The sequence below is a fragment of the Oncorhynchus mykiss genome, chromosome 8 (assembly GCF_013265735.2).
Source record: "Oncorhynchus mykiss isolate Arlee chromosome 8, USDA_OmykA_1.1, whole genome shotgun sequence".
NCBI lineage: Eukaryota > Metazoa > Chordata > Actinopteri > Salmoniformes > Salmonidae > Oncorhynchus > Oncorhynchus mykiss.
Genome location: NC_048572.1, coordinates 3,976,318 through 3,990,809, shown reverse-complemented (window position 1 = coordinate 3,990,809; position 14,492 = coordinate 3,976,318). Strand labels below are relative to the sequence as shown.

Sequence of the window (14,492 nt, the reverse complement as noted above, 5' to 3'; positions counted from 1 at the left end):
TGAGTGGCCCAGCCAGAGCCTGGACTTAAACATGATTGAACCTCTCTGGCGAGACTCTCCCAATCCAACCTGACAGAGCTTCAAAGGATCTGCAGAGAAGAATGGGGAAAAACTCCACAAATACAGGTGTTCCAAGCATCATACCCAAGAAGAATCGAGGCTGTAATCGCTGCCAAAGGTCCTTCAATAAAGTACTGAGTCAAGGGTCTGAATACTTACGTAAATGTCATATTTCAGTTTTGTAAAATTGCCTCGGCTGAGGGTAGGCTACCAGCAGTGGTGCAGGCCTATTGGAAGGTAAACGCAAGAAAACGTCTATTTGAAGTTCATGGTAATGCACATTGCAGGGCTGGAGCCAGAACGGGCCTTTTTTAAAATTGTTATTATACTAAAGACCACCTTGTCCATGAGAGATTTACACAGCAAAATGTGACGCCGGGGTAATTCTACACAAAACACAGCCCTTTTTTAAGTGTTTCTAAAATCCCCTATGGGAAAAAATTAATGGTGGAAAAACGATTGGAACCATTTCTTTGTTTTACCGCTAGGTTTTATGGGTATTATGACTCACACTGTGGTACTCTATTGCCGGCTGCATACAAATGCATTTGGACGGTAAGATGAACTCAATACCGCGATCTGCCGGTCTTTGGGCTCCCCTCAACAAATACCTAGGCACTAGTAAGCACTTCGGAGCCTCGTCTACTTCAACCGTTAGAGGGCACTGTGAATTTTCCCACCAGCTCAGTTCTGACACATTTCCATGCTTGTTAACATCAGCAGGAAGTTATCGTAAACATGGCGGACTGTGGAGCAGCAGGTGAGTCTGAAATGACAGCTGTCAACATACTTTAAATAAAAACACTATAGGTACAGCTCTGGCTACAATATCACGGAATTAACTAACGTGGCACCTCGTCTGCTGTGAATGTTGTCCAGGTTACAGCAGAGTTGTAATTAGCTCGCTAGCCTGGGAAGTGATGGGCTGGTAGCTAACGTTAGCCTGGGAAGTGATGAGCTGGTAGCTAACGTTAGCCTGGCAAGTGATGGGCTGGTAGCTAACGTTAGCCTGGGAAGTGATGAGCTGGTAGCTAACGTTAGCCTGGGAAGTGATGGGCTGGTAGCTAACGTTAGCCTGGGAAGTGATGAGCTGGTAGCTAACGTTAGCCTGGGAAGTGATGAGCTGGTAGCTAACGTTAGCCTGGGAAGTGATGGGCTGGTAGCTAACGTTAGCCTGGGAAGTGATGGGCTGGTAGCTAACGTTAGCCTGGGAAGTGATGAGCTGGTAGCTAACGTTAGCCTGGGAAGTGATGGGCTGGTAGCTAACGTTAGCCTGGGAAGTGATGGGCTGGTAGCTAATGTTAGCCTGGGAAGTGATGGGCTAGTAGCTAACGTTAGCCTGGGAAGTGATAGGCTAGTAGCTAACGTTAGCCTGTGGCTTCACTGTTACATGTTGCCGATTAATATTGCATCATTCATATTGGTTGTTACTTGAACCAACATAGTTAAAAACGATTTTACTCGTTGACTAGTTTTAGTCTGGGTTTCTGTACAACACTTTGTGACATCAGCTGATTGTAAGAAGGGCTTTATAAATACATTTGATTGATTGATGGTTTATGCACACTAACCTTAGATACCGAGCCAGTTAATGTTAGTAGCTAATTAGCTAACCTGTCTGATGTCTATATTTAGCCAGTTAAAGCTATAGCTTGTTAGCTACCTACCTGGCTTGTTAGCTACCTACCTGGCTAGTTAGCTACCTACCTGGCTAGTTAGCTACCTACCTGGCTAGTTAGCTACCGACCTGGCTAGTTAGCTACCTACCTGGCTAGTTAGCCACCTACCTGGCTAGTTAGCTACCTACCTGGCTAGTTAGCCACCTACCTGGCTAGTTAGCCACCTACCTGGCTAGTTAGCCACCTACCTGGCTAGTTAGCCACCTACCTGGCTAGTTAGCCACCTACCTGGCTAGTTAGCTACCTACCTGGCTAGTTAGCTACCTACCTGGCTAGTTAGCTACCTACCTGGCTAGTTAGCTACCTACCTGGCTAGTTAGCTACCTACCTGGCTAGTTAGCTACCTACCTGGCTAGTTAGCTAGCAAGACCGCACTGTCAGCTGGATGTAAATGCAACTTCGTCGTCATCACGACACTGTGTTACAGATGGACCTGTGAAGAAAGATGACATCGTACGCGCTAAAGTAAGTATCATTCTAAACCAAAAGTTAATTCAGTTTTTCCAAGTGGCAAATAAAATATCATGAAATGGACAATATTGTCAATAGCATACATATTGTCCACTGTCCAACACACTAACCAGGAAGTTCATCCGCATCACTTTTAGAATGAAGGGAAGGAGTTGACCAAAGAGGAGAAGCAACGGCTGAGGAAAGAGAAGAAACACCAGAAGAAACAGAAGGATGAGAAGCGCCCGTCAGAAAGAGCGAAGGAAAAGAAGCCTGTCGCTCCATCACAACCTGTGGCAACACAACCCCCAACACAGAAAGGTGTTCTAGTCTGGTTCCATATTGTATCCTCATGGCTGTAACCTACTCTTCTACTGTTGTCAACATGTCTTAAATGTTCTGATTGTATAATTTTATATCATTGGAAAAACAAATACCGATAGTTGTGTACTCATTTCCATAAAGTGCTAGCTTTCTTCATTGGTCCATTTACCCATGAATCCTATCCAGCATCCACTTCATTGGTCAATGCACCTGTCTGTCTCTGTCCCCAGCTCCCACAGTGTTACCTGCCTCTGCACCAATACCTGTGCCTGCCTCAGGAGCTCCCTCCCACTCCTCTCCTGCCCCCTCCCCAGCAGACAAGCCAGCCAAAAGCAGAGCTGAGCAGAAGGCAGAGAGGAGAGCAAGGCAGGACGCTGATAGAGCCTCTAAGCAACAGAGTTGCTTCTCCAGCAGCAAGACCAAGGCCCCTCCAAGTGAACTAAACCCAGGTACAACACGACTTCTGCTGGTGGACCTGTGGAGCACCTTGTTGACTTGTGATATGATATATCTTATTGTCCTAGAGGGGAAATTACTTGGACAATTAAAGAGTGCTGCTGCTTTCATAGACATGCATACAATCAACATATAATAACCCTCCCATTACCCTCTCCCCTCATCACACCCCCCTCTCCTCATTATACACCCCCCCCCCCCCCCCCCCCCCCCCCCTCCTCATCTTAACCCCCCCATACATCCCCATACACACAAAAGTGAATGAGTTGATGCCAGGACAGGCTGTGACTAGGGGACAGTTCTACAGGACAGGCTGTGACTAGGGGACAGTTCCACATGATGAAGGCCTACAGGACAGGCTGTGACTAGGGGACAGTTCCACATGATGAAGGCCCACAGGACAGGCTGTGACTAGGGGACAGTTCCACATGATGAAGGCCTACAGGACAGGCTGTGACTAGGGGACAGGACAGTTCCACATGATGAAGGCCCACAGGACAGGTTGTGACTAGGGGACAGTTCAACATGATGAAGGTCCTACGAGGACAGGCTCCAGTCTATTAGTCTCTTTAATCTGCCTCTTGACTTCTAAGGGTATCCCCTATTGAAAAACACATTGGACTTTTACAACGTGAAATAGTAAGTCCCATTTATTCAAAGATTGCTTCCTGTCCTTGTTAGTGGTGAAGAGACTTCCGGAACATGTCCAAGTGGACGACCCTGCAGTGGTGAAGAGACTGGCCAAGAAGTTGGAAAGACAACAGGTTTGTGGCAATGTTATTGACATTATACAATATCCTGCTCTCTGTCCTCAAGGCACTGCTTGACTAGCAGACGCTCCTATCCAAAAATTACTTACAGGAGTAAATTAAGGTTAAGTGCCTTGCTCACATTCAGATTTGTTGTTGTTGTTTACATAGTTGGGTCAGGGATTTGAACCAGCAACCTTTCGGGTTAGTGGCCCAACCTTCTTAACCGCTAGACTACCTGCCACCCCTAACTTGCTAGTACCGCTGAGGTTAGTCATCTCAGTACAGATTTACATTGTCAGTGTTTCCCCTGGATTCCTTTGCAGGCAAGGCGCACACAACCCCACAACAACATCCAGTGCCTTTAGAACCAGCCCTATAAGGCTATATAATGGTATGGGGAAACATTGGATTAGTTCTACATGAAAATATAAACTCAGCAAAAAAAAGGAAACGTCCCTTTATCAGGACCCTGTCTTTCAAAGATCATTCGTAAAAATCAAAATAACTTCACAGATCTTCATTGTAAAGAGTTTAAACACTGTGTCCCATGCTTGTTCAATGAACCATAAACAATTAATGAACACGCACCCGTGGAAAGGTCGTTAAGACACTAACAGCTTACAGGCAATTAAGGCCACAGTTCTGAAAACTTAGGACACTAAAGAGGCCTTTCTACTGACTCTGAAAAGCACAAAAGAAAGATGCCCCGGGTCCCTGCTCATCTGCTTGAACGTGCCTTAGGCATACTGCAAGGAGGCATGAGGACTGCAGATGTGGCCTGGGAAATAAATTGCAATGTCCGTACTGTGAGATGCCTAAGACAGCGCTACAGGGAGATAGGATGGACAGATGATCGACCTCGCAGTGGCAGACCACGTGTAACAACACCTGCACAGGATCGGTACATCTGAACATCACACCTGCAGGACAGGTACAGGATGGCAACAACAACTGCCCGAGTAACACACAATCCCTCCATCAGTGCTCAGACTGTCCGCAATAGGCTGAGAGAGGCTGGACTGCAGGCTTGTAGGCCTGTTGTAAGGCAGGTCCTCACCAGATATCACCGGCAACAACGTCGCCTATGGGCACAAACCCACCGTCGCTGGACCTGGCAGGACTGACAAAACGTGCTCTTCACTGACGAGTCGTGGTTTTGTCTCACCAGGGGTGATGGTCGGATTTGCGTTTATTGTCGAAGGAATGAGCGTTACACCGAGGCCTGTACTCTGGACCAGGATCGAGGTGGAGGGTCCGTCATGGTCTGTGGCGGTGTGTCACAGCATGATCGGACTGAGCTTGTTGTCATTGCAGGCAATCTCAATGCTGTGTGTTACAGGGAAGACATCCTCCTCCCTCATGTGGTACCCTTCCTGCAGTCTCATCCTGACATGACCCTCCAGCATGACAATGCCACAAGCCATACTGCTCATTCTGTGTGTGATTTCCTGCAAGACAGGAATGTCAGTGTTCTGCCATGGCCAGCGAAGATCCCGGATCTCAATCCCATTGAGCACGTCTGGGACCTGTTGGATCGGAGGGTGAGGGCTAGGGCCATTCCCCCCAGAAATGTCAGTGAACTTGCAGGTGCCTTGGTGGAAGAGTGGGGTAACATCTCACAGCAAGAACTGTAAAATCTGGTGCAGTCCATGAGGAGGAGATGCACTGCAGTACTTAATGCAGCTGGGGGCCACACCAGATAGACTGTTACTTTTGACCACCCCTTTTGTTCAGGGAAACATTATTCAATTTCTGTTAGTCACATGTCTGTGGAACTTGTTCAGTTTATGTCTCAGTTGTTGAATCTTGTAATGTTCATACAAATACACGTTAAGTTTGTTTTTTTTGTTTTGCTGAATTTATAAGCAGCAAGCTAAACTTCACAGCACTAACTACCTTCTATTCATTTAGCCTCACATGTTTTTTTTCAGGCGCACGGCGCCACTATAAAGGTACTAGGTATCAAGGTTCAACTTGTGTGTTAAGTTTAGATTTTTACCGTTTTGGTCAAATCAAATTTTATTGGTCACATACACATGGTTAGCAGATGTTACTGCGAGTGTAGCAAAATGCTTGTGCTTCTAGTTCTGACAATGCAGTAATAACCAACAAGTAATCTAGCTAACAATTCCAAAACTACTACGTTATAGACACAAGTGTAAGGGGATAAAGAATATATAGAGAGAGAGAGAGAGAATATTGGTACATGAATCCAGGGAGCTGTATTTCCTTGTTTTGGGACCTTACAATTGTCTGTATGTTGGGCACGAAGATGAGGCAGTCATTCAAAAATCCTGTTAAACACTATTATTGCACACAGTGAGTCCATGTAACTTATTATGTGACAAAGGGGTTTAAAAACCTTATTGACTCAAGACATTTCAGCTTTTCATTTTGAATTCATTTGTAAACATTAAAAAAAACATGATTCCACTTTGACATTATGGGGCATTGTGCGTAGGCCAGAGACACAAACAAAATGTGGAACAAGTCAAGGGATGTGAATACTTTCTGTGTGTGTTTCAGATCCCCCTACGATCTGACTATGGCTACAAAGTCAGCCTGTTCTCTCACCTGCACCAGTACAGCCGCAAAGCCCCCCTCACCCAGCAACTCAGGTAACTTCCTAGCTGCCCCTACCCCCCCCCTTCACCCAGCAACTCAGGTAACTTCCTACCTGCCCCTACCCAGAGCCCCCCTCACCCAGCAACTCAGATAACTTCCTAGCTGCCCCTACCCCCCCCTTCACCCAGCAACTCAGGTAACTTCCTACCTGCCCCTACCCAGAGCCCCCCTCACCCAGCAACTCTGGTAACTACTTACCTGCCCCTACCCCCCCCCTTCACCCAGCAACTCTGGTAACTACTTACCTGCCCCTACCCCCCTCTTCACCCAGCAACTCTGGTAACTACTTACCTGCCCCTACCCAGAGCCCACCTCACCCAGCAACTCTGGTAACTACTTACCTGCCCCTACCCCCCCTTCACCCAGCAACTCTGGTAACTACTTACCTGCCCCTACCCCCCCCTTCACCCAGCAACTCTGGTAACTACTTACCTGCCCCTACCCCCCTCTTCACCCAGCAACTCTGGTAACTACTTACCTGCCCCTACCCAGAGCCCACCTCACCCAGCAACTCTGGTAACTACTTACCTGCCCCTACCCCCCCTTCACCCAGCAACTCTGGTAACTACTTACCTGCCCCTACCCCCCCCCCCCCCCTTCACCCAGCAACTCAGGTAACTACTTACCTGCCCCTACCCAGAGCCCCCCTCACCTTCTAGTTGGCACATTGTGGTTTTTGTCTCAACCGTCTGAAGTTGAAGCTGAGCCAATCAGAGGACTTGGGCCGGCTCGCCCCCTTGTAGTCATAGTACTGATTTCCACATAGACTCCTATTAATTAGAATAATCATTACCCCTAAATGTAACGTAGAATGTGTCATTGAGACCACCTCCAAGTCATTTATGATCAGGAAATGGCAGTTAGGAAATGGCAGTTACAGGCTCCAACTTCCTGAGGGGAAAGTTGACTGACCCCCCCCCCCCCCCCCCCGGTATCTGTAATTGTTCTGTCCGTCAGCATTCCCTCTACAGTGATCCACCCCTCCATCGTGCGGTTGGGTCTGCAGTACTCCCAGGGTATCGTGGTGGGATCCAATGCTCGCTCTGTAGCCCTGCTCCACGCCTTCAAACAGGTACAGTACTACTGACCCCAGGCCTGCTCTTAGTTCTAATCCTCCTCGGCTGTATATCTAAAGTAGCCAAACGGGTACAGTACTACTGACCCCCCAGGCCTGCTCTTAGTTCTAATCCTCCTCGGCTGTATACCTAAACATTTTAAATGGTCTTACAAGTCAATCCACTGTTTTAACCATTTCGGTGGTGATCTCTGTCCCGTCCATACAGGTGATCAGGGACTATACTACTCCTCCTAATGAGGAGCTGGCCAGAGACCTGGTCAACAAGCTCAAGCCCTATATCAGGTACAGGATCTACAGCCTATTTCTCAAATCATCATCTCCAGGGCTCCACATTAACGTTCTCTTGTCCAGGACAAGTTTTTTAGTATATTTTATTTTAAAAAATATGATGTTCATGCAGGGTAGCCTAGTGGTTAGAGTGTAGAGGCGACAGCGGTAGCCTAGTGGTTAGAGTGTAGAGGAGGCAGGGTAGCCTAGTGGTTAGAGTGTAGAGGCGACAGCGGTAGCCTAGTGGTTAGAGTGTAGAGGCGACAGGGTAGTCTAGTGGTTAGAGTGTAGAGGAGGCAGGGTAGTCTATTGGTTAGAGTGTAGAGGTGGCAGGGTAGCCTAGTGGTTAGAGTGTAGAGGAGGCAGGGTAGTCTAGTGGTTAGAGTGTAGAGGCGGCAGGGTAGCCTAGTGGTTAGAGTGTAGAGGAGGCAGGGTAGTCTAGTGGTTAGAGTGTAGAGGTGGCAGGGTAGCCTAGTGGTTAGAGTGTAGAGGCGACAGGGTAGCCTAGTGGTTAGAGTGTAGAGGAGGCAGGGTAGTCTAGTGGTTAGAGTGTAGAGGAGGCAGGGTAGTCTATTGGTTAGAGTGTAGAGGTGGCAGGGTAGCCTAGTGGTTAGAGTGTAGAGGCGGCAGGGTAGTCTAGTGGTTAGAGTGTAGAGGCGGCAGGGTAGCCTAGTGGTTAGAGTGTAGAGGAGGCAGGGTAGTCTAGTGGTTAGAGTGTAGAGGTGGCAGGGTAGCCTAGTGGTTAGAGTGTAGAGGCGGCAGGGTAGTCTAGTGGTTAGAGTGTAGAGGCGGCAGGGTAGCCTAGTGGTTAGAGTGTAGAGGAGGCAGGGTAGTCTAGTGGTTAGAGTGTAGAGGTGGCAGGTAGTCTAGTGGTTAGAGTGTAGAGGAGGTAGGGTAGCCTAGTGGTTAGAGTGTAGAGGTGGCAGGGTGGCCTAGTGGTTAGAGTGTAGAGGTGGCAGGGTAGCCTAGTGGTTAGAGTGTAGAGGAGGCAGGGTAGTCTAGTGGTTAGAGTGTAGAGGTGGCAGGTAGTCTAGTGGTTAGAGTGTAGAGGAGGCAGGTAGCCTAGTGGTTAGAGTGTAGAGGCGGCAGGGTAGCCTAGTGGTTAGAGTGTAGAGGCGGCAGGGTAGCCTAGTGGTTAGAGTGTAGAGGCGGCAGGGTAGTCTAGTGGTTAGAGTGTAGGGGCGGCAGGGTAGTCTAGTGGTTAGAGTGTAGAGGCGGCAGGGTAGCCTAGTGGTTAGAGTGTAGAGGAGGCAGGGTAGCCTAGTGGTTAGAGTGTAGAGGAGGCAGGTAGCCTAGTGGTTAGAGTGTAGAGGAGGCAGGTAGCCTAGTGGTTAGAGTGTAGAGGAGGCAGGTAGCCTAGTGGTTAGAGTGTAGAGGCGACAGCGGTAGCCTAGTGGTTAGAGTGTAGAGGCGACAGCGGTAGCCTAGTGGTTAGAGTGTAGAGGAGGCAGGGTAGCCTAGTGGTTAGAGTGTAGAGGCGGCAGGTAGCCTAGTGGTTAGAGTGTAGAGGAGGCAGGGTAGCCTAGTGGTTAGAGTGTAGAGGCGACAGCGGTAGCCTAGTGGTTAGAGTGTAGAGGCGACAGCGGTAGCCTAGTGGTTAGCGTGTAGAGGAGGCAGGGTAGCCTAGTGGTTAGAGTGTAGAGGCGGCAGGTAGCCTAGTGGTTAGAGTGTAGAGGCGACAGCGGTAGCCTAGTGGTTAGAGTGTAGAGGCGACAGCGGTAGCCTAGTGGTTAGAGTGTAGAGGCGACAGCGGTAGCCTAGTGGTTAGAGTGTAGAGGCGACAGCGGTAGCCTAGTGGTTAGAGTGTAGAGGCGACAGCGGTAGCCTAGTGGTTAGAGTGTAGAGGCGACAGCGGTAGCCTAGTGGTTAGAGTGTAGAGGCGACAGCGGTAGCCTAGTGGTTAGAGTGTAGAGGCGACAGCGGTAGCCTAGTGGTTAGAGTGTAGAGGCGACAGCGGTAGCCTAGTGGTTAGAGTGTAGAGGCGACAGCGGTAGCCTAGTGGTTAGAGTGTAGAGGCGACAGCGGTAGCCTAGTGGTTAGAGTGTAGAGGCGACAGCGGTAGCCTAGTGGTTAGAGTGTAGAGGCGACAGCGGTAGCCTAGTGGTTAGAGTGTAGAGGCGACAGCGGTAGCCTAGTGGTTAGAGTGTAGAGGCGGCAGGTAGCCTAGTGGTTAGAGTGTTGGACTAGTAACCCGAAAGGTTGCTAGATCGAATCCCCGAGCTGTCAAGGTAAAACATCTGTCGTTCTGCCCCTGAACAAGGCAGTTAACCCACTGTTCCTGGGCCGTCATTGAAAATAAGAATTTGTTCTTAACTGACTTGCCGAGTTAAAATAAAGGTAAAATATAATGCACATAAATAAGCCTATAGGTTAAAGTATGGGTGACATGTATATTGTCTACAGCCTCATGTCCAACCGATGAGGGAGGAGCCAGAAAAATGTAGCAAACTTTAACGAGACTTTTAATTAGATAAAATATTGGCAAAACACTAGTCATGTTTAACAAATATAACGAACGTTAACGTCTAACTTTATGTCGACGTACTTGAGGCACAGTTTGTTCATATCAAAGACACACGAGCGGAGAATGAAGGACAGTGCCTGTTTGCTCCCTGGACATCACCCACCTTGAATCTGAGCAGAGGCGGTCAGCATTTTGGAAACTATTTAAACCATCAATTTAATTGTTTAAAACATGGATGTTTTATGTCATTTTTTTATGAAGCATGTCTTGCCTTGTTTCTAAGTAGCCTAGCCAAAGTAGCCTAGCCAAAGTAGCCTAGCCAAAGTATCCTAGCCAAAGTAGCCTAGCCTAAATACAACCACAGAAATGTTTTTTATTTTTTATTAACACTTAATATCCCATTGAAACCAGCATTTCTCTAGTGTTCTTTTGCTTTTCAAATCAACATTTATTTTATTGTCCAGCAGCCAAAAACACAATCCTGGTCATATGTGGTAGTCTATTGATAATCCCAGTCATATTAGTAACCCGTGTACATAAATGTTTAATTTATTTAACCTTTATTTAACTAGGCAAGTCAGTTCAGAACAAATTCTTATTTTCAATGATAGCCTAGGAACAGTGGGAACTGCCTGTTCAGGGGCAGAACGACAGATTTGTACCTTGTCAGCTCGGGGGTTTGAACTTGCAACCTTCCGGTTACTAGTCCAACGCTCTAACCACCCTACCGCCCCATGACTTGAGCTTTTGTCATACTTGTCCATAGGACAAATGGCTACAAGAGTTAATGGCAAACCCTGATTTGATACGAAGCTGATTGAAGAAATCCTGTGTATTTTACTTTCTTTTTTGTTTTTTGCAGTTTTCTCAATCAATGTCGCCCCCTGTCGGCGAGCATGGGCAACGCAATCAAGTATATCAAGAAAGAAATCTCCAATATTCCCAGTCAGTTCAAAGAAGAGGAAGTGAGTTTCAGAATACAGTTTCAATTCTTGTTTGTTTCTGGTTGCAATTTTAACTCATCGTGTCCATTTTTATGACAACAACTATTTTCTCTCTCTCTCTCTCTCTCTCTCTCTCTTTTCTAGGCAAAGACCAAACTGCAGAAGTGTATAGACTGTTACATAAACGAAAACGTAGTTCTGGCTGCCAAGGCCATCTCTAAATACGCCATAAAGAAGATCAGTGACGGAGACGTCATTCTAGTTTATGGATGGTGAGATCTAACGTCTTGTCATTTTATCTGACAGGACATGGAAGTGGATAGGTGGTCACCGCCCAGCCACTCTGCATGAAGCACAGAGAAGCTCTCCCTGTAACTATCCCTATTGCTTGAATTGTTTCCAATCCTCTCCGCTTTACAGTAGTGCCTAGGGCGTAGTGGTCGGGGGTTGGGTTTACAATCCAGTAGTGATCGTCTAGTGATCGAGCTGTTCGCCCCCTCTGTAGCAGATCTGAGACCAGGCTAGGTGTCAATAAGGAAGGCATCAGTTATTGAGTTCTCATGTCTCTTCTCCCCCTCTGTAGCTCGTCCCTGGTGAACCACATCCTTTGCGAGGCATATGATAAGAGCAGGAAGTTCCGTGTGATCGTTGTGGACAGCCGGCCTCGTCTGGAGGGAAGGGAGGCTCTGAGACGTCTCGTACAGCGAGGCATCAGCTGCACCTACGTCCTCATCTCTGCCCTCTCGTACATACTACCTGAGGTAACCTAGGTCCTCATCTCTGCCCTCTCATACATACTACCTGAGGTGACCTAGGTCCTCATCTCTGCCCTCTCGTACATTCTACCTAAGGTGATCTAGGTCCTCATCTCTGCCCTCTCGTACATACTACCTGAGGTGATCTAGGTCCTCATCTCTGCCCTCTCGTACATACTACCTGAGGTGATTCCAGAACAGATGACCGCCCCTTGGGGGACCGAAGGTGTCATTACACTGTGGAATTGAGAACGTAGGCTTTTGGTGTTTTAGACACGAGTTGATTTAATCAGAAATGTTGTTGTCCTCTTGTAGAAAATCCAAACAGTGATTTTATTTTTCTTCCAATGCTTCTCAGTTTAACCCTCTTTCTTCCCTGTCCTTTTTTTTTGTTTGTAACAAATCTCCAATATATTTAACGTCTAGGTGTAATCATTAAACTCCCCCTCTCCCAGGTATCGAAGGTGTTCCTGGGTGCCCATGCTCTGCTGGCTAATGGCTACGTGATGTCTCGTGTGGGCACATCTCAGATAGCTCTGGTGGCTAGGACCTTCAACGTGCCGGTTCTGGTCTGCTGTGAGACATACAAGTTCTGCGAGAGGGTGCAGACTGACTCCTTCGTCTCAAACGAGCTTGGTACTGTGGGAGTTATTTGGCCTCGTTGACTTCATTATGGCACGTAAAGAGCTACAGTATGGGGTTATCTTTCTAGAGATAATGAAGTAATCTAGTTTATGTAAAGAAAGTAATTTCCATTCTGCTTCTAGTCAACACAGATAAGGATGTGCAAATGTTGATTTTTACTTCGATAGACAAACTTATCCACATTTTAAATTCTATTCCTAAACTGACTAGACTTGAAACTGCATTGACACAAACTTTAGTAAGCATTAGCAGTGAGACTTTTACTAACCCTCGCCTTCGACCAATCGCTTTCTTTTCCTCAGACGACCCCGATGACCTGATGGTGACCCGGAAGGGGAAGACCCAGCTGGAGAACTGGCATGATGTCAGCTCCCTGGGGCTGTTGAATCTGGTCTACGACGTCACGCCACCTGATTTTGTGGACCTGGTCATCACAGACCTGGGCATGATCCCCTGTACCTCCGTTCCTGTTGTACTCCGGGTCAAAAACTTGGAACAGTAGAGGGGGGGGGAGTAGGGGATGACGTGGGGGGGTCTGATGTAGACTTGATCTGACTGTGTTCTAGAACAAGTGCTTGTCTGGCAAGTTATAGGCCGTCTCAAATGGCCCCCTATTCCCTATATAGTACACTTCTTTTGACCAGGGCCCATACGTCTCTGGTCAGAAGTAGTGCTTTATATAGTGCATTACAAAATGCCAACCTATGTTCCAGTGTCCAGTCTAGCATCCGTCTTACAATGCACAGACCTACCTGATAAATAGCTTCAGTCTTAGTAGCGTGCCAGTGTGGATGTTGGAACGGGACTTTAGATACAAAGTCTCTCCCCTGCTCAGTCTTCCTACATGCTAGGCTACACACTCACTGGCCCAATTCGGACGACAGAAGTGCCAAACCGCGAGTCTACACTGCGCACACATTCACACTTGTGCTTTTGGCATTTCAATAAATGTACATCTGAAATGGCTTTTTAAACAAGAGTTCCTGTGTGTTCTTTTGGTAAGGCCTGAAGCTGGTAAGGGGATCAGAGTGTGGGGAAGTGGGCCTGAAGCTGGTAAGGGGATCAGAGTGTGGGGAAGTGGGCCTGAAGCTGGTAAGGGGATCAGAGTGTGGGGAAGTGGGCCTGAAGCTGGTAAGGGGATCAGAGTGTGGGGAAGTGGGCCTGAAGCTGGTAAGGGGATCAGAGTGTGGGGAAGTGGGCCTGAAGCTGGTAAGGGGATCAGAGTGGGGAAGTGGGCCTGAAGCTGGTAAGGCTGTGGGGAAGTGGGCCTGAAGCTGGTAAGGGGATCAGAGTGTGGGGAAGTGGGCCTGAAGCTGGTAAGGGGATCAGAGTGTGGGGAAGTGGGCCTGAAGCTGGTGAGGGTGTGGGGAAGTGGGCCTGAAGCTGGTAAGGGGATCAGAGTGTGGGGAAGTGGGACCAGAGAACAAAGGCACATCTGAATGGCTGTGGGAGCAGTGAAGTCCAGACTGGGACCATGAAACATGAGACCAGCACTTTACATTTATATTACATTTATATTTTTGTTCGGTGTATATTTTCAGTATATCATGTCTATACTGAATACAAATATAAACGCAACAATCAAAGATTTCACTGAGTTACATTTCATATAAGGAAATCGGTCAATTGAAATGAATGAATTAGACCCTAATCTTTGAATTTCACATGACAAGGCAGGGGCGCAGCCAATCAGAATGGGATTTTCAACACACAAAAAAGGCTTTAATACAGACAGAAATACTCCTGTTTCATCATCTGTCCGGGTAGCTGGTCTCAGACAATCCCACAGGTGAAGAAGCTGGATGTGGAGGTCCTGGGATGGCGTGGTTACACGTGGTCTGAGGATGTGAGACCAGTTGGACTGCCAACTTCTCTAAAATGACGTTGGAGGCGGCTTATGTGTTGTGTGACACAACTGCATATTTGAGAGGCCTTTTATTGTCCCCAGCACAAGGTGCACCTGTGTAATGATCATGCTGTTTAATCAGCTTCT

General features: G+C 47.6%; 1 protein-coding gene across 1 annotated transcript; it reads left to right on the top strand.

The window, feature by feature from the left end:
- The first annotated feature begins 701 nt into the window (after nucleotides 1-701).
- LOC110529266 (translation initiation factor eIF-2B subunit delta) lies at nucleotides 702-13,478 on the top strand. Its single transcript, XM_036984585.1, has 13 exons — nucleotides 702-820; nucleotides 2,167-2,204; nucleotides 2,348-2,510; nucleotides 2,744-2,962; nucleotides 3,651-3,733; nucleotides 6,248-6,339; nucleotides 7,304-7,418; nucleotides 7,630-7,706; nucleotides 11,018-11,120; nucleotides 11,244-11,371; nucleotides 11,683-11,860; nucleotides 12,310-12,490; nucleotides 12,802-13,478. Exons 1-13 carry the CDS (start codon nucleotides 799-801, stop codon nucleotides 12,999-13,001), a joined length of 1,599 nt encoding a protein of 532 aa, XP_036840480.1. The 5' UTR covers nucleotides 702-798; the 3' UTR covers nucleotides 13,002-13,478.
- The last annotated feature ends 1,014 nt before the right edge of the window (nucleotides 13,479-14,492 follow it).